The sequence below is a fragment of the Cucurbita maxima genome, unplaced genomic scaffold, assembly GCF_002738345.1.
Source record: "Cucurbita maxima cultivar Rimu unplaced genomic scaffold, Cmax_1.0 Cma_Scf00010, whole genome shotgun sequence".
In the NCBI taxonomy this organism is placed as follows: Eukaryota; Viridiplantae; Streptophyta; class Magnoliopsida; order Cucurbitales; family Cucurbitaceae; genus Cucurbita; species Cucurbita maxima.
The window spans coordinates 5,897,114-5,915,929 of NW_019272026.1; the positions used below are offsets into that span (position 1 = coordinate 5,897,114).

The 18,816-nt window shown below is 34.8% G+C and overlaps 4 protein-coding genes and 1 long non-coding RNA gene across 10 annotated transcripts; 2 read left to right on the forward strand and 3 right to left on the reverse strand.

Moving 5' to 3' along the window:
* Positions 1 to 169: 169 nt before the first annotated feature.
* On the reverse strand, positions 170 to 1,842 carry LOC111485829. The gene is made up of 2 exons (XM_023132872.1): positions 952 to 1,842; positions 170 to 587 (listed from the first exon to the last, which is right to left on the reverse strand). Exons 1-2 carry the CDS (start codon positions 1,382 to 1,384, stop codon positions 364 to 366), a joined length of 657 nt encoding a protein of 218 aa, XP_022988640.1. The 5' UTR covers positions 1,385 to 1,842; the 3' UTR covers positions 170 to 363.
* Positions 1,843 to 2,396: 554 nt separating this feature from the next.
* LOC111485832 lies at positions 2,397 to 13,957 on the forward strand. Of its 5 annotated transcripts, none has more exons than XR_002718727.1 (6): positions 2,599 to 2,778; positions 3,329 to 3,381; positions 4,996 to 5,111; positions 10,098 to 11,980; positions 12,357 to 12,422; positions 13,934 to 13,957. It is a non-coding gene; the product is annotated as an uncharacterized LOC111485832 (long non-coding RNA). The 5 variants fall into 5 exon arrangements; XR_002718728.1 differs by having other exon boundaries at positions 13,939 to 13,957; XR_002718729.1 differs by lacking the exon at positions 13,934 to 13,957 and having other exon boundaries at positions 10,098 to 10,615; positions 11,946 to 11,980; positions 12,357 to 12,695.
* Positions 9,176 to 11,093, reverse strand: LOC111485830 (LOB domain-containing protein 25-like). Of its 2 annotated transcripts, none has more exons than XM_023132873.1 (2): positions 10,981 to 11,093; positions 9,176 to 9,749 (listed from the first exon to the last, which is right to left on the reverse strand). In XM_023132873.1, exon 2 carries the CDS (start codon positions 9,746 to 9,748, stop codon positions 9,197 to 9,199), a length of 552 nt encoding a protein of 183 aa, XP_022988641.1. In that variant the 5' UTR covers position 9,749; positions 10,981 to 11,093; the 3' UTR covers positions 9,176 to 9,196. The 2 variants fall into 2 exon arrangements, with proteins under 2 accessions (XP_022988641.1, XP_022988642.1); XM_023132874.1 differs by having other exon boundaries at positions 9,176 to 9,753; positions 10,981 to 11,075.
* Positions 13,958 to 15,595: 1,638 nt separating the features above from the next.
* LOC111485831 lies at positions 15,596 to 16,355 on the forward strand. Its single transcript, XM_023132876.1, has 2 exons — positions 15,596 to 15,737; positions 15,837 to 16,355. Exons 1-2 carry the CDS (start codon positions 15,617 to 15,619, stop codon positions 16,154 to 16,156), a joined length of 441 nt encoding a protein of 146 aa, XP_022988644.1. The 5' UTR covers positions 15,596 to 15,616; the 3' UTR covers positions 16,157 to 16,355.
* Positions 16,356 to 16,690: 335 nt separating this feature from the next.
* On the reverse strand, positions 16,691 to 18,655 carry LOC111485825 (putative pentatricopeptide repeat-containing protein At1g64310). Its single transcript, XM_023132869.1, has one exon. The coding sequence runs from the start codon at positions 18,470 to 18,472 to the stop codon at positions 16,823 to 16,825; it is 1,650 nt and encodes a 549-aa protein (XP_022988637.1). The 5' UTR covers positions 18,473 to 18,655; the 3' UTR covers positions 16,691 to 16,822.
* Positions 18,656 to 18,816: the final 161 nt, after the last annotated feature.

Below are 18,816 nucleotides of genomic sequence, written 5' to 3' on the forward strand. Positions count from 1 at the left end.
ATTATATTTTAAATTTAAATCCCAAGAAATCGATCAACTGTGTGATTGTCTATCGAAGTTGAATTGTAGCCTTATCTATGAATCAGCCCAGTTATCTTCCTGTCAACTGAGAGAGGATTAATCTTTTATTTTCTTTTCATCTTTTGCAACTCTTCCTAAAATCCCAGTCTAAGGAACAAAAATGTGTTTACCTTTGGACCATGTCAACAAAATGATGATGAGAATGACCATTGGGTTGAAATGAAGGGTGGGGGTGCAGAGGTAACAATCTTTACAAAACACATTCAATCGGCATTTCATTATTTGTTCATCATTCTAATATGGTATTGAAAATTTTGTTTTCTTGCCCAATTCATTGGCAGGTTACTTACAGACGCATTTATGGAAAGTTCCTAGCTGCTGTTCCTTCTTACTGGTCATAATTCTCAAGCTTTGCCTCAGTATGTCAATATCTCTGTTCCTCTTATATTTTTCTTGCTCCATTGAAACTAATCGTTCTTTGAGGGCTTTTATTGTCTCCTCCTTTGCTTGTAATTCTGTTCGTAGTGCGTCTGTCCTCTCAGTTGCTCCCCAGTATAATCCATCTCCTATCAAAGTAACCGATGAGTGTCTGTTAGTGATGGGAAATCTAAGGTGCATTTATTGAACTTTTGCCGTCTTAGTTTTGCTAGCCTTCACTGATCTAATTGTTGAGCATTGTTGGGAGGGAGTCCCACACGGGCTAATTTAGAGAATGATCATGGGTTTATAAGTAAGAAATACATCTCCATTGGTAATGGGGAAGCCCAAAAACAAAACCATGAAGCTTATGCTCAAAGTGGACAATATAATACTATTGTGAAGAGTCGTGATTCCTAACACTAATCTCGAGCTTAAAGTAGTAAATTGAAAGAAAATCGAAAATTAGATTTTCTGTGATGACTAGAAGAAAAGATAAGTTCATAGACATACCATTATGTGTCCTCTGAATTAGGTCATCAAGCTCAATCTTGATAGCGTGGTAAAGCTGCTTCCACTTCTCAATGGCTTCATCTCTGTGTGCTCTTTCTTGTTGTATCTGCCCAAAGATGATATTTGGAGTTCCCTCCATCTTTCGCTCTGTTGCAGTCTTATCTCCAAAATTTCTCTCTTCAATCTCTGTAATCCTCTCATTTACCCTCTTCCTCAACATCTTCACCTCCTCTTTGAGTCTCTTTTTCTCAGATTTCCAACCTGCCTCCTTAAATGCAAAAACCATCTTGTCTTTCTCATGAGCTTTAGTCACCTTATCCATCTCAGACATTACACCCCTCACTTCTTCTCTAAGTAACCTTACCTTTTCTTTCAATCCTCTAACATCATCATCACAGATCTCACTCCCATCTTTGCTTGAGCATGCACCCATCTTAGTGAAGGCTTTGCTTCTTTAGCCTTTTTGGGTTACTGAGCGAGTCTTCAAGTTGGCCTTATAGACAGGAAATGAAGGAGAGAGATGAAAGGCTCCTCCATAAGAGAGCTGCATTTGGGGTACCTATATTTTGGCTGTGCTTATCCCTTGCTCTACTTGGTTAGCTCTTTCTCGGAGTTAATGATTAGTGGAAACGTCTATGAGGCGCGTGAATGGCTGTCATTTTATACAAGGAAATACAGACAGATATGACCTGTGACCCCATTCGAAATTCAGAATCTGATGTGTTAATTCACATGATAAAGTTTTGCAAAGACTAAATCATCACACTCATATTATTTGGTAACTTTGAGTAGATCTTCGGCGCTTTAAAAGAGGCCCTACAAGCTTTGAAACTTGGAAAAAGTATTAATAGTGGTACCGTACTTGGAACATTTTTTCCCATGCTATAAATATTCCTTGAGATCAATTATGCATCTCAACTGCAAAAATGTCCCGACGTTTCTCATCCCTTCTTTTTTGCCTTTTTACGCTTATTGCATGACAGAGGTAAAGTTCTATTGTCCACACGTACCATAGCCAAATGGACAACTCTCAACACCTAACACTATAGAGCTAGAATAATGATTTTTTTTTTTTTTTTTTCACGTTCATTTGATATTGTCCATTTGAAATTTTCTTTGAACTTGCTTGACATGAGTTTTAAGGAAGTAACGTGTATATTATTCTCGTGGTGTGTCAAAACTTAAAAGTGCTTCTTGAGCAAAAACTTAGCGAGAATGGATATTACTTTAAGATTCTTCCTAAAAAATTGATCTGAATACAGATGTTTACCTTATAAACTCAAGGTTTTGCTTCCACTTTTAGACTGGAAAATTCTACCTTACCAACCACCTCAGAAAATTGTAAGGAGTTGGTGAAAGAAGATATTGTTTTTATGTTCAATTCTAAATTCAGTAACTTACAGTAAAGGGACACAAATCTCTGAGGCTAATAACGACGAATTTGAATTGGGATGGTATAACCGACAGTTCACAAAAGATTAGGTTTAATATGTCATAGGATTCCATGGTTGAAAACGACCTGCAGTGATGGTGTATTGGAATCAAACTTCGTCTCTAGAATGCACTTTGAGCTACCAGTGATGGCTACACATTTACCCTAAACGGGTAAGAGTAAATTTCTGGAATTGAAATGTGAGAGTTTCAAATTGTTGCTTGATTTTCAACAGAACAAAAGAGGACCCATAAATTCTGAAGTTAATTGCTGTGAACAACTTCCTTCTATGTCTCAGATATTGCGTAGCGATGAGGGCTGTGGTGGCCGACTGACAGTGACAAAAAGAAAGAGAAAAATGGTACCCTCGCCTGCAGAAACAACAGAACAAAGAGGTACTTGCTTCTTATAAATTCATCTCGTTAGTTAATGCATTAACCATGTGATATTAAAACGAATAAGTATTTTGTATATGAAATTTAATTCTGATTCTGATAACTTCATTTTTTCTGTGTGTGGGGCTGAGTCACCTTAGCCTCACAGTTGGCTTAGATCTTATCACAATCAGCTAGGATTTTGGTGCAACTTGCTTTTACTATTTTTTTTTTCCCTTTTGGTTCTAACTTCAAATTTATTTGGTCGAGAGTACACACGTTTGTCAGTTGAACTATGTTCCTTTCTACGAATTTGCATTTACTCTTTAGTTTGAAGGGTTTTACTTATATGCTTATATGCTTATTTTCTAAGATGGGTTATACTTTTTGGGGACAATATAATTGCTGGAAAAGTTGACTTTATAGTGCATTTGCTGTAGATTATGACATAATTATTTTGGAAGTGACTGGAATCCGTTTCTAATGCGCTTTTTTTTTTTTTTTTTTTTTTGTAAAAGTTAAATATAATCGGGAAATATTAATTTTAAAAAGTTATTTTTCTTTTTTTAAGTTTACTCTTGCAGATGTGAGAAATTTAAACGTGGAACATCTTGATCGATTCAGGTATGTTCAAGTTGGTTGTAGACTGAACTTGCTATCAAAACTATCTATTTAGCGGGAAAAACAATCTGAGTTATTTAGTTTGATGCCAAAACAAAACAACAACCCGTGTGTTTTACAAAATTATTCTTCTAGAAACCTTTTCAATTTCCATTTCACTTGAAATTCTTCGGCATTTTGGATCCGCCCCTTAATGGGAGAAGAGTCAATGGGCCTAGTAGTTAGCCCAAAATGTTACTTTTTTGGGCTCAACATTATTTTTTCATGGTCCATATACAAGAGTGGAGTTATTGCCAAAATCACCCTTGTTTCGGCTTCCCTTTTTTGTCACTCTTTTTCAGCCACCACCAATTTTTGTAAATCATCTATCCAACTTAATTTTTCATTCAATTGCTAATTTTATGTTTAAAAAAAAAAAAGGGAATTGATAATGCTGTCATATTTAATAACTATTTTGTTTTTTTTTTTAATTTTTGGTTTTCAAAAATTATGATGGCTTCCTCAATGGGTGAGTGAGTTCTTCACCTACTTTAAGCACATGAATTCTAAACTAAATTTCATAAAAATTAAGATTTAAAAAATATTTTTTTCTTAGTTTTCAAATTTTGATTTTGTTTCGGAAACCATTTTTAAGAAGTTAGTAATAAAACAAAAGAGCTATGGGTAGAAAGGGTTTGCAAGTATGATTTTCTTAAATTGATGTGTTAATATCATATGAAATTAAGAGTCATGTAGATGCATATGCTTGTGAGAAAAACACTTTACAAACTTAAGCCAATTATTTCTAAAGAATGGTTGAAAAGTAAACCCTAATCCCAAACAATGCCCTAGTGTTAATTAATAATATTCCCCAACTTTTTTAAATTACTTCCAAGCTTTACATAATTGCAATTGCAAAAGTTAGAGTGTGGTTGGGCTCTCCTTTGAATCATATACTCTTCCTTCAACCCATCTACCACAAAGTTAGATACTTATATTCTTAATTAAATATTACATGCAAAGATTACGAACATAAATAAAACAAACTCAAGCTTTCATCAAATTTAAAAAAACATACTTTTGGGGCTAAATTCAAACATTATTGGTTCAGATATTGTTAATGTATGTAAGAAAAAAGTTAAATAATTTTAAAGCATAGCCACATATATAAATGATAAGACTAATCCTTCCTTTTAAGGCTACAGGCTAGAACATGTGCAAAGTTTCAAAGTCCTAACAGTAGGAGCCTGTACTCTATAAAAGTGAGAATAAATTGTAAGGGAACTTTACTAGTAATTGTTAATTAAAGCCCCTTATTTTTGTTATAATTTGATTCTTTTTTCCACATATTATAATGAATATATATATAAATAGATGATAGGCCTTTTTTCTTTCTTTTTTGTTAAAAAGTTGGATTGGTACTTATCAAAGATATTCTTCGATAATATGATTGTTTTCACGTTTCCTAATTTGGGGTAGGAAGACGTTTAAGAAAAAAAAAACGAAAAATATTCTCCCATCATGCCCAATAAGTCAAAGTAATCATTTAATGAATTTGATTCTTAGAGTATATGCATAAATTCTTGGTTTTTAGAAGTGTATTCTCACGCACATTAGACTTTGTCACAATTAATGCAGTCCAGAACATGTAGGATTTGGTGAATTTGGGACGAGAATATGATTGAAATGAAGGGTTGTGAGAGCAATGCAAAGAGATTGTAGATGAAAGGCTCACTCTCTGAGTGCTTGAAGAGGTAAAGAAATACTTCAATTCTAGCTACTTGATAAAGTTATAATAATGTCTAATTAAATTATATTACTGGTAGATATAGCCCTACTCACACACTATCTATGAAAATCAATGGGATAAACACGAAACTTTTAAATTTTTTTGTCTAGTAAATCAAAATATATGATATCAGAGAGATGAAGAGGCCATTTAATAAAGATAAGCTTTATGTTAATTTTAAGTTACAATGAGTGAAAGAACTATGTGAATATAGGCTTATCTTGATTTTATCGAAATTTGTTTAGAATAAGGTAAAATTAGCAGGTTTCAAATTCAAGATATTGTTGAAATTAGTAAACTAGGCATTCAATTATTTACGTTAAATGGTGAAGAAAGAAAATGAAGAATTATATGGTGGGGGCAAAAATAGAAGGCTTGTTGTCTATGATATTTGTCCTTATATGATGAAAGCCTTATGAGGTTCTGCCAAAATTTCAGCTGCTCTTTGCTTCTTTACCACGTCTCTCCATCCCTCTCTGCAGAGTAGAAGATTAAGATTGATGGGTTATGATGATGGATTCTGAAATTACTACAGTTTCACTCACACACACACACAAACACACACACACACACACACACACGCACACACACACACACACACACACACACACACACACAAAGAAAAAGAAAGAAAGAATAAAAGGTATTCACTGAAACCAACCACAGAAACCCCTCTACCCCTCTTCTCTTATCTGACCAAACTTCTGAACCAAAACAGTGAACCCTTTCAGACTTTAAAAGCGAAGCCCCCCAAAATTAAATTAATAATAGAAATAATAATAGTTTTTTAATAAAAAAGATTGTTAATAGGAGAGAGAATTGGGAAGACAAACCTTATATGATTGAGGAGAAATAAATTTTTTAGTACTCTTCTGGTATCTGTTGATGAGGGGTTGGAGTCTGTTGGAAATATATATGCTGACAGATTTTTTCTTGGTTTCTTTGATGCAAAAGAAATGTTCCCTCTTGAGGGACTCCTTCTCAACTTTTGGTAACTTTGATTTGTTTTTATGATATGTATGGGTTTGAATTTCAATATCCTTTTTTCCTTTTTTTTTTTATGATAGTCTTTCTTCATTTGACTTCTAATATAGGAGCTTTCTTGTAAAGTGATCAGAAGTTTCAAATCCTGTATTTCATTCCTTAGTGAACTCTATTTTTCTTCTAAAAAATACGAAGGACATTAAATGAGAGTGACATTCATACTACTCGAGCGGTATTTCATGAGATGATTGAATAGGAAGGAATAATTGGGGATATCGAGAGAGGGAGGAGGCGATAAATTGGAGGCCAAAGGACGTGGCCCGACCCATATCCAGATACGATTCAGGGAGAGATCAGTGTCCTTGTGTGCGTGCGTGGGTAAGAGGAAAAGAGTACAAAAGACTTTAACTTTTAGTATTGGTTTCTTTTTTTCTTTTTTTTCTGTGTGAAAATTTAGGGGTTGCTGGGACTTTGGAGAGGGAGAGAGGGACAGAGAGAGGGAGAGAGGCAGAGAGAGAGAGACTGCCAAAAAGTGAAGAGAAACAGAAGTATAGAGAGGGTATTGCAATGTAGAGAAAAAGAGAGGCTGTTTCAGTCTGTTGTTTGTTGTGATGATGAATGTTCTGTACTCCCAACATATGCAAACTGCAATTAGTTCTCATAGGAGAGTGAGAGAGAAATCTATTTACACAGTCCACCCAGAAATATAAGCTCTTTTTTTAAATTAAAAAAAAAAAGGAAAAAAATTAAAACTTCCCTCTCTCTAACATCTTTTAATGGCTCGTGAGTTGCTTCATTTCTTAGTACATCATCTTGTTCAATGACAAGAAGACAACTTATTTTGATGTTTTCTCTTTTTTAAAATATCTCAAACCCTAACCCTAGATTTCCCCCCCTTCTCTGTGGCTCTTGATTCTTCTGGTTCTTTTAGCCTTTCTCTGTTCTTGAGAACAAAAAATGCTTGATCTGCTTTATCTGCTTTATCTACTTCATGAATTTGGTTCTTATAGTTATTCTAAAAGTTTTAATTTAGTATTTCTAGCTTAGTTAAACTTTGCTTTTTTAGAAATGAGAAATGCTTGTTTTAAGTTTGAATTAACTATGAAATTTGTTTTTCTTATGGTTTTGAGAGCTTTGATTTTAAGTTTCATAGTTTGGACTTGGTTTATGGTTGAACCATGCACATCATCTTAAGCCATTTTCACCATTCAAAAACTCACTTCTTTTTTTACTCCAACCTAAACCCTAATTCAGTCAACTACCATAGTAAATAAGAAAAATGACAGATATGATAGGGACCAAATTAAATGATGTCAAAAAGGACAGAATTCGTAGTATAACCTTTAGACTTGGTTATAGATGAAGTGTAGGAGATGGAGAAATGGATCTAAAGTATTTATGTTAATTAAAATGCTTAATCCATGCAGATAATTTTGCAGACTCCTCATCATAAAACTTTGATTTCCCCTAAAGGGTAACTTTCATTAATATAATAAAAACAAAAAGCAAAGCTCTGATGTGCCCAAAAAATAAAAAGATAATAATGAAGCATAAAAACACAAAAGTACAGAAGGAAGAGAAACTTTTACTGTGAATATGACTGTGTAGGGTTTTTTACTGTAAAGTCTGGAACTTGTGATGTGGAGATGAAAACAGTGAAAAGGTAAGTGAACAAACTGAAACATAAAAAGAAAACTGAAACCCCATACATGGGAAGAGAAACAGCCACCACTTTATACTGAAGAAATCCAATGAGGCCAACCAAACTTTTAGACACTGTTTGAGATATTTAGGCCATGAAAGAAAGAACTAAATATTTTTATTTTTTGGGGTGAAAATATGAAAAGGAAACTCCAAGAGATTCACATTAGCACTGTAACACTAAAAAGATAAAGACTAGAATTTGAAAATGAGTTGAGGAACACTGTTGGTTCATAGTTTCTTCAGACTCATTATTCTCTAAATAATGCTTCTTTTTTTTTTTTTTTTTTCTTTTTTCCTTTTCCCTTTCCTCTTCTGATCCTTCCAAAAGCCATCAAGAAAGCTTGCATTTGTTCAAAATGGCCCTTTCAAATCCTACCTTTCAAGACCATCACAAGCCAATGAACTTTTCCACAACCCTCTTCCAGTTTATACATATTATAGGTTAGAAAGGAACTTTGGCATAGCCAAATAAAAGAACAAACAAAGTAGATATAGCATAGAATAAACAAATACCGAATTAAAAGGCTCAGCATTTCTCTTTATGGGTCTTTTTCTCAATCAAATGAATAGCTCAAAATTAAGTTACCATTTAGCTAAAATTGTAGTAAAAAGATATTAAAAGAAAGCTTACGTAGATGGTCCTCTAAAAAAGAAAGTAGGAAGAAAAGTGAGAGAATATTGCATAGGGTTAAAAGGAGGAGAAAGCTAGACATAGACGCATGTATAAAAAAACTATATAATATACAGAACTAAGGGAATCTGCCTTTACGAAGACACAACAAACATGAGATAAAATATTATTTTTCATTTATTCATAAGCATAAACAATGGCAGTGCTAAATTTTTGATACAAAAAAAAAAAAAAAAAAAAAAAAAAAAAAAAAAAAAAAAAAAAAAAAAAAAAAAAAAAAAAAAATGAAGCTAAAGAGCTCTCTAGAAATTGAACCTCACACAATAGACAATAGTCTATAATATTTAAAGTAAAAATGTGGCTAAGCTGCTAGGGAGCATGCACAGAAACCTTATTTTAGGCCCTAAATTAATCTTCCACACGTACATATGATGATTAAACGAAGAACAAAAAAAAAAAAAACATAACTCAGAGAACTTGTTTTGGATTTTAAATGGGAGAATGATAATGGGGTTTAAGAAACTAATTCTCAAGACCCTCTAAATGATACTAGAAAAATTAAATTTACTAAGTCATCCAGCTTGAAAAATGTCCATGTGAATGAGGGCAGCTAGCTAGAAAAACCATCACATATATATATAATATATGAGGAAGTGACATACCAGAAGAGAGAAGTTCTCTTTAGGGTTGAAAAAACCCTATTTTGTGGATTTTTTTTGGAGAAGATTTCTTCAAATATTGCCATCCCCTCCTCCTTCATTGATGTCATTTCCAGGAGAGTTTTCATTCCAAGGCAGTGGATAAGCCATGGGAAAAGCAGGAAGATGTTGACTGTAATACCCAGTTGATGAACTTGTATGATACTGATCCAAAGCTCTTGGGCGAGCACCAGGGCTTGGTTGAACCACATGACTCACTCCTGCATTAGGTATCTCGTTGCATGCGTACCGAATTAGGTCGGCATTCGCAGCGTCAAGTTCCTTCTGGAGCCTCTGGACTTGCCTTTGGAGGAAGGAGATGGCTCCGACGCAGCCGTAGACCGGGTCCCGGACTCGGGCCTCGGCCTCATACGCAAGAGAGTTCACTGCATCCTCTCTTTGGTGAGGCAGAAGTTCATTCAGCAGCTTTGTCACATTGCTGGCCCCAAAGATCTTGTGCACATTGGCAAACTTTTGAGGCTCTTCTGGTGGGAAATAAGGAGCAAAAATGCAACCTGACATGCATTTTCTTCTCAAGAACTTGCAAGCAGCACAAGGAGAGTTGTAAGAACTTGATGATGCCATCCTGCCTTCACCAATCAAAGTAAGAAAATGATCAATTTCTAACTAATCCATGCTCTAATCAACTTTTCCCCCCTTCTCTTACCTTAAAGTTTAAATTCCTCTTAACAACACAAGCATATATTTACAATTAAGAAACTAAACCAACAATTAACACTCCATAATGTTTCAATTTTATGTTCATTAATAAACCTTTTGGTTTATTTATTTTTGGTCATTTTATAAATATATTGTGTATGCAAGTCTTGAGATCAGTGAAAGAAAAGGAATTTCTAGAACAAGTCAGATGAAATTCAGAAGAAGAAAGTTATTTAGAATTTTGTAACTGATCCCAAGTTTAATTCATGTGCAGAAAATCAAGATCCTAACCTTCTGTTTCTCTCTTTCTTTCACGCGCGTGCGTACTCAGAAAAATCTCTCCCGTGGACAGACACACGTACAACACCCTAATCAAATTTGCAGAAACATTTTCTGCTACAGCTGCCTAAATTGCAGATATGTATTAAAATATTTGTCTCCATTTTTCCTAATTTCATCTTTTTTTTTTTTTTAGTTCAACAATTGCAGGGTGAGGATCGAACCAACGAACTTTAGACTAAACTATGCTCGGATTAACGTATATGTTCGAATTCCGACCCTTTAACCGAACGGTTAGGTCCCTTCATTTAGGCTTCTCAATTTTCGTTATACAATCAATCCTTTTCTTAACTAAATTCACCTTCTCTCTGGATTCTTTTGAAGCTTGTTGCATATACTTTCTCTTTGTTTCTGTTTTTTTTTTCTTTTTCAGTGTAAATTGAGAAGAAAGTAGGTTGCGTGCAACGCAGCTACAAAGACAGGCTTCAAAATTCTGCAATTCAGGTGAAGAAGGTGAGACATGACAGTGGTGAAACAAAGTAAAGGGTAAGAGAGAGCCCTAAATTAAGCTCTACCTAGCCCCATACGCGTCAAAGGGTCTAGATTAATTCATCTCTTTTTTAGCCTTTTTCTTACCTATGGATAGAGAAAAAAAAAAAAAAAAAAAAAAACTAAATTTATAAGAACAAACAAACAAACCAAAACACGACTTTTATTATTTTTCTAGCATTTCTTTTACTCATACAAAACAAAGAGAGCTACATAAACTTACCTCTCTTATGTGATCTAGGTCTTTGCCTTTTCTTTGGAATCAATTCAAAAGAAAAAAAAAAAGTATAAATAAAACAACCACCACCAAAAAACCAACTCCCTTTTACCTTTCCAGCGAGAAAGCTTTAAAACCCTTCTTCCTTTCCCTTTGATAAACTAACTTGTGAGGGTGATTTAGTCACTGAATTCTGCAAAGCTCTGCTGAACAAGCTGAAGCAAAACCCTAACTGGAAGAAGAAGAAAAAGAAGAAGAAGAGAGAAAAGATGGAGAGAGAGAGAGAGAGAAGTGAAATGAGTGACAAAAATTGAGGGTATTGAGTGGAGGGAAAGATGGGGAAAATAGTATATTTAGTGGATGGGAAGAAGCAGAGAGAAGGGAATGGAGGCAAAAGACAAGGATAATAAATGGTGGGTACACTAACAAAAGAATGACTATGACCCTGCATCCAATAATATTATCATGGATGTGGGATTGTCTCCCTTTTTTATTCCCTTCTAATTTTTTTCATGCACTCCCCATTACACACCTCATACCTATCATTTTCATATATCTTATCATTTTTTTTTCAATTGAATACCTCCATTAATATTATAATACCCTTTTCAATACCCATTCATTCATTGCTTAAGTAACGAGTATAATGCTATTAAGATTATACTCTTGTCATTACACAAGTATACTCGTTATTTAAGTAGTGAGAATGAATAGATTTGAACTTAGAATTTAGATGAAAGATTGAAATTTGATCAAGTGTTTTGAGTATATAGACGTGTAGGTTCATGATAGATTCACCACCAAAAAGAAAGAAAGAAAGAAAGAATGAAAACTGATAGCAGGATTTTATCACGATTGTACTGACCGAGGCCATGCACTGCAACTTGCAAAATAAACCACATATCTCTTTCTTTTTCTTTTGCTTTCTCTCTCTCTCTCTCTTTCTCTCTCTCTGTAACTTGTTTCAAATTCAATCATATCGCATCATACTAAAAAAATGGTTGCTATTATTGCGCATCAATTTATGTTTTACCTTTTAACTCCCAATGATCTTCTTTTGGGTGAAATTTAAACCAGCGATGAAAATAACAGAGCCTCACTTGATTATACTGGTAAGTAAATGGTGATTTTTTTCAATTATAATATCATTTTTCCCTTTGTGTGTTCATGTGCGTATGATGACATCCTATTATTTAGTTCATCATTGAATTCTATAACTACTGATTGAATTCTTCCCTTCCCTTTATGTGATTATTGTTTAATTGATGTTTTATTCACGTAATTATGTTTAGTTTGATTAGTAAATTACAATTTTCTGGTAAAACAAGTTAAACATAGAGATGCTTGTCGATCATGTGGTTGAACCAAGAAAATTAAGAATTTATTTCGTTTCGATCATAAACAAATTTCTCATATCTTGAAGATTAGCATTTAGTTATAAATGTGACATTTAATGGGGTTAGAGCCCACCATTTTGGTGTTGTTAAGGGAATGAAGAACATGATATTTGGTGACGAAGAGAACAGATTCGAGGATGTAAAATCAAGTTGATGGGTTAGTACTTCTTGTTCTCTTTCAATTGATTGATAATTTTCGGTATTTAATTATAGTATACACATTTATCTATTTATTTATTTAGCTTAGGGGTAGGCTTTTAGGGCGATGTGCGTAGTCTAGGGGAGGGGTCTCCCGGCGATGCTGCTATCACGCCTTTTACCCAATTGCTCACCATATTCCACAAAAATACAAATATCAATGTCACATTATCAAATTTAAACTTATAATTCAATAAATAAACAAAAAAACTTATCTAGCTAGATAAAAAAGAATATTATTGTATTAATATAGACATGATTTGGACATTAATAAATGGATATAAATAGAGCATATAAAAAGACATAATTGGAACAAACCCTATATATCCACTAATAATATAATATATATAATAGGATGTATTATTTTATTATTCTTTAATTTTACTATAATAATGTGTTGTATTAGAAAATTCCACGGGGTGCCCTTTCCTTTATTGATATTTTAAACAAATATTCTTAAAGATTCTTACGCTTTTCCTATTAAATCATGAAATTATAATTTGAATTAAATTGATCGTACTTCTTAAAAGAAAAAAAAAAAAAAAAAAAACACGAGAAACAAAGAATCGTCTTTTAAACTTGCATTTAACCGAGTGATCGAGTGAAAATTCTGAGGCTGTCCCAATTAAGTTTTTATTTATTTCTTTAGTGGTTGGAAGAAATTTTTTTTGTGGGTAACTTTGATTCTTCTTGTTGACCTAGAGATCTTTTTCTTTTACCTTTTTACATTCTTGATACTGTGAAGTTGCAGTAAAATCAATATTACTGTCTATTCCATATTTATGTTTAGGGTTTTGAAGTTAAACTTCACTCATTGAGATTTAAAACACACTTTAGCTTAGTTTCCGAATTTTCATTAAAGTAATCATATAATTTAGTCCTTAAATTTTGTTACAAAGATCACGTACTTGTTAGTCTCTATCCTAAAAATTATGTATACTTTCTCACATCTTCTTTATAATGATTTTCGTCTTTTTTATAGTAACACATTTAGATTCAAGTTTAAAAAATAAAGAAACCCAATAATGGAGATAGTGTTCGATTATCAAACAAAGCCTAAATAGTCAGTTTTATGAAAGTTTAGGAACATAATAAGTCCTTTTATGATACGATGTAAAAGATAGTAAAAGGATGTATGGTATGATATGGTATGGTAGAACGCAATAGGGGAAGGGGGGGCAGTGGCTACACAGGAAAAGTGTTAGTAGGGGGAGGTGGGCTTGTAGTTCTGATGAGTGAGAGTGGCAGAGAGGTAGTGTGGGGTTTCTTTCTTTCTGAAGTTTTTCAAGTTTGAATTTAAAACTATACGTGTGTGTGAGTGTGTGGTTGAGTTTATTAGTCCCTTTCTTTGGATGACTTCCAATTCTTCTTCTTTCTGTCCCTTTCCAAACATAAAATACGTACATATGGTCTTCTATCATTATAATACAAACTATATATCGTTCATTATTGTTGACTCATGATCAATAGGGCAGGATGTAGCTTCTTTCGGTTTTGGCAAAGTGGGTCTCTGGACTACTATGTAGTTCAGTGGTATTATGCACCCTCTATAATTGTGTTATGTCATGTGCTTAATTGTGAGGACTCTTGGCCACTTACATAGTTCAATGTACTCATCAGAATTTTGACCTAGAAATGCGAATCATTTGAAGCATGTTCGCAATTGACATATTTTTCCCTGTCTTGATTTGAGGTTTAAGGACGAATTTCATCTTTAGAGAATGAACTGTAATTCAAAGAAAAATTCAACATGAACCCTAACTTTCTATTCACTCACATGATTTAAGTTGTAGTCGATGTGAATCGTAGTCCATGAGGGACCACCTTGACTTCTCTTTTCTAAAAGAATCCATAATATCTCATCAATAGAAAAATAAAATTAAACCATATAACATTTTGGGAAGGTTAGTCTTATAGGAGCTATTACTCCAAAATAATATGAAGAAAATAATAATAATATTAACATTAACATCAAAGATTCAAATTTCAACGGCAACCACTAAAAAAATTCAAAATTATTTAGAAATATTTTTAAAATTTTAAAATGGGTTAATAAGAAATGCGAATAAAATCAATTTAAAGTTAAATATTTCGATATATAAAAAATAAAATAAATAAATAAATAAATAAAGAAAAAAGAGCTATTTGTTGTGCAATATTGCTGTATGACTCCGTAGTGATAAGTGGATCCCATTGAATAGTTGGTGTTTTCAAGGAGAGTAAGTGCATGTGCATACAGAAGCTTCCCTCTTAAATTATTCATATTTTCTTTTATTAAAAAATAATATTTTGGCATTTATTTGTTTATAGTTAAATAAATACCTCAATAAACCATACATGAATTATATATTATTAAGCGAATTTGAAAAATAAATAAATAAATAAAAAGGGTAGAAAGAAATATTTTTTATTCATACAAGCCGACATTGGGCTTAACCTAGTTTAAAAAAGAGAGCCTATACTAGGCAAATAAGCCCAAAGTTGTATGAGAGTAGACCCAATGAGGGCCCACCAGACAGATTCTGATTCTTATTCCATTTGAGGTAACTTTTTCATGGGAAATTTGTAATGGGTAATACTATTTGCAAGGACTGATAAAAGTACATCAAAATTAAAGTGAAGAGGGTTTTGAATGATGCATGAGCTTCCTTGTGAAAGAGAGAGCCTCTTCAATCAAAATGGCATGTGATGAATACAATTAATATTAATTAACCCTATGAACAAGAGACCACACCGCTCTCATTCATTCATTCATTCATTCAATTCACAGTTTATACTAAGTTCTGTTCAGAATTCATCTTCAAAACAAAGAAAAATGGCAAAAGTAATTGAAGAATCAGAGCCTACCTCCAAGTTTTGATCCTGCACCGCCTTCTTCATGCATTCAAAATGAAGGAGCTCTCCTTCTTTCTCTTCAAGAACTCTCTGGCTGCAAAGATAAGGAAAGGCATCAGAACTTTCTGCAATGGCAACGCTTCTACCACCACTCTCAACCAACACAAAACCAACCAGGATCAATGCCCCGTCTCGCCCGACCTGCATTGCGGACAAACCCCGCCAACCTTGGAGGAGATGATCTTACAGTTGGAACTAGAGGAGGAGACAGCAAGAAGGGCAAAACGTTACAACTACGACAAGATTCGAGGTCACAGGATGTCGTGTGTAAACAACTCGGATATCTTGCGATCGACACGGAATGCTTTGAATCAGTATCCTCGGTTTTCCCTGGATGGAAAGGATGCAACGTATAGATCTTCATTTAGGAACTTGGATGGTGCAGAAAGGTTTGGGCGGAAGTCAGTTTGCTGTGAATATGCTCTCAAAGGGAGAGTTCATGAAAACGAGTTCAATTTGACATTGGAGACAGCCTTACGGTTGCCATCAACGATAGCTGGAGAGAATGTCCTGTGGCGCAAACCAGGAGTGGTAGCTAAGTTGATGGGTCTTGAGGCAATGCCGATGCCAGTGGATGCTAAAAGTGGCAAAGCTATGTTGACCTCCATAATGAAGCGACAGAGTCTAAGAAAAAGAGCCAAGAGGCATGAAAAAGAGAGAAGATTATCCATGGACTATCCTGGTTCCGATGGCACCATAACAGGAAGATTAAGTTCTTGCAGTTCAAACAATGGGTGCTATGTCGTGAAGCCAAATGCAACAGAATCAGCAGCTTGGAAAGCCAGCCAATTTCTTTAGGTCTTCTCTGTAATCTGTCAACCAACAAGAGAATAGTGTTTTATTCATCTTTAAATATATATAAAAAAGAACACACCAAATTTCTAACACTCAATCAATAAGACTCGCTATTTAGTGTAAGCTAGAGAAACTGAACATAGATCCTTGTGGTTGTAGTGTGGGTAAAGCTGTTGTCAGATACATTTCAAAGTCAAAAGAACGCTATAAATATTCAAGTTGAATGTAATGATTCATGATGACCAAGCGACTTACCTAGTCAACTGTAACAGTTTAAGTCCACTACTAGCAGATATTGTCCGCTTTGGTTCGTTACATATCACTGTCAGCCTTATGGTTTTAAAACTCGTCTGCTAAGAAGAGGTTTCCACACCTTTATAAGGAATGTTTTGTTCCCCTCTTCAACTGATGTGGGATCTCACAACCCACCCCATTTGGCACACCGCCCAATGTCTAGCTCTAATACCATTTGTAACAGCCCAAGCCCACCGCTAGCAGATATTATCCACTTTGTATCACTGTCAGCCTCATGATTTTAAAACGCGTCTGGTAGAGAGAGATTTTCACACCCTTGTAAAGAATGCTTTGTTTCTATATCCAACCGATATGAGATCTCACAATCCACATATTACACCAACCCTTGCACGGTTAATCACAAACATAAAACTCTCAAATCCAGCTAAGCCCGGGCAATTTTCCTCGTTCCTTTTCAGTCATTGTATCCCTTAGCTTCTTCACATCATCCCATCGCCCTTCTCCAGCATAGATATTAGAGAGCATTACTCTATAAGCCATTTTGTGGGGATTATTTTCTAAGAGCTTCTGTGCAACAATTTCAGCCAGTTCAAGGTTCCCACAAGCATCACAGCAGGACAGCAGAGCCCCCCATACACCAGAGTCTACAGGTTCTGGCAAGGACAGGACAAGATTATAAGCCTCTTCTAACTCCCCACTCATTCCAAGAAGCTTTACAATGTAAACATAATGCTCTGTTCTGTATTTGATGCCAAACTCATTTCTCATCCTTCTGAAAATCGCCTTACCAACAGAGCTAAGCCCAGCATGACAGCAAGCACAGAGGAGAGCAGAGAAAGTAGACTCATTAGGCATTAGACCAATATCCAACAACTCCTCAAACGATTCCAATGCCTTAGATGCAAGCCCATGCAGACCCATTCCCCATATTATAGAATTGTATGCCACAATACCTTTTCGTTGCATAATATGAAAAACACGAATTCCCAAACTCAAATAACCACACTTGGAGTACATGTCTATGAGAGAAGAGGATACCATTTCGTTTGAATCTATCCCTTGTCGAAGAGCATAGCCATGTATCTCAATGCCAGGCCTTATGTTGGCTGATTGAGCAGCAGCGGCCAAAATGCTGGCAATCAAAATGGCATCCGGTTTCATGCCCTGCATATTCAGTTTCTGAAAGAAAAACAGTGCCTTCCAGAAATCACCAGATTGAGAATACCCAGTTATTAAAGCAGACCATGTAACTAAATCAGGCTGTATCAAACTAATAAAAACTAAATATGCTGAATACATGCAATTACACCTCGAATACATGCTCACAAGTGCACTAGCTACGTGCTCATTGGAGTCAAGACTACACTTGAGGCAAAATCCATGAATACCTTTACCAGTACTCAGTAAGCTTGGTTCTGCTATACCTGATGCTACACCAACTACCGTGTATCCATCCGGATGTCCTCCCAAATTCCTCATCCTAGAGAATAGCAAGAGCCCTTGATTCCAAAACCCGCAATACCCAAAACCAGAAATGATCGAATTCCACATAACCAAGTCTGGATGAGGCATTACATCAAACACCTTGCTTGCATCTTCAATAAGGTCTAGATTTGAGTATGCAGTGACTAGCGCGCTGCAACAGATAGGATCTAATCCAAACCCAGATGCTAAAACACGTCCATGAACAAGTTTCAGCCGTTCTCTATGGAAATTTTCAGCGCATACCCTTATGATGCATGAATAAGTGAAGTTATCGGGCAGAGTCTCAGTTCCAAACATTGTAAAGAACAGAGATAATGCATTACCGAATTTATGGGCTTTCGCGTAAGCTCGAATGATTGAGTTCCAGAGGTAGACACTTCGGTTGGGAGTTTTGTCGAACACATGGCGGGCATAGTTGAGTCGGCTATTGATAGAGTAAAGCCTGACAATTCTAGTTGCGTAAAATGGGTCGCAAGCAAGATGTGTTTTGGTAATAAAAGCATGCAGTTCCTTTGTTCGTAAAAGAGTTAGATAAGTCTTGGAAAGCTCCGACGCAAGGATATGGAGATAGAAGGACATAAGTGGGTTTCGCGATTCAAAACTTCTCCTCTGTGAAAAAGGATTTTTGGCGAGCGAGATGCAAATTGAGGATAGAATCACGAGTATCCTGAGCTCCTACTTTTCTCGATCAGGGTTTCCTTGAAAAACATGGAAAGAAATGGGAAAAATCAACGGGATTCTTACTACTTAATGGCATCAAAATTTTCATATTTGTATAAAATAAGCTATTTTTATCACTACTATTTTCTTATAAGCAAGAGTTGCTTCAACCTCTAGCCTTTCAATCCAGAATATATACTTTTATCCCGTTGAACTATGACTAGTTCAACTACATACCACGGATGTAAGAATATAGAAGAAGC

What these genes read in the sequence shown, in the direction of transcription:
- LOC111485829 (XM_023132872.1), bottom strand. Translation starts at nt 1,384, where the DNA reads ATGGGTGCATGCTCAAGCAAAGATGGGAGTGAGATCTGTGATGATGAT. An exon ending in AATTCAGAGGACACATAATG is followed by an intron (nt 588 to 951) that starts GTATGTCTATGA and finishes TTACTTTGATAG; the next exon opens with GAGATGGATTATACTGGGGA.
- LOC111485830 (XM_023132873.1), bottom strand. Translation starts at nt 9,748, where the DNA reads ATGGCATCATCAAGTTCTTACAACTCTCCTTGTGCTGCTTGCAAGTTC.
- LOC111485831 (XM_023132876.1), top strand. Translation starts at nt 15,617, where the DNA reads ATGTCGTGTGTAAACAACTCGGATATCTTGCGATCGACACGGAATGCT. An exon ending in TTCATTTAGGAACTTGGATG is followed by an intron (nt 15,738 to 15,836) that starts GTGCAGAAAGGT and finishes AGACAGCCTTAC; the next exon opens with GGTTGCCATCAACGATAGCT.
- LOC111485825 (XM_023132869.1), bottom strand. Translation starts at nt 18,472, where the DNA reads ATGTCCTTCTATCTCCATATCCTTGCGTCGGAGCTTTCCAAGACTTAT.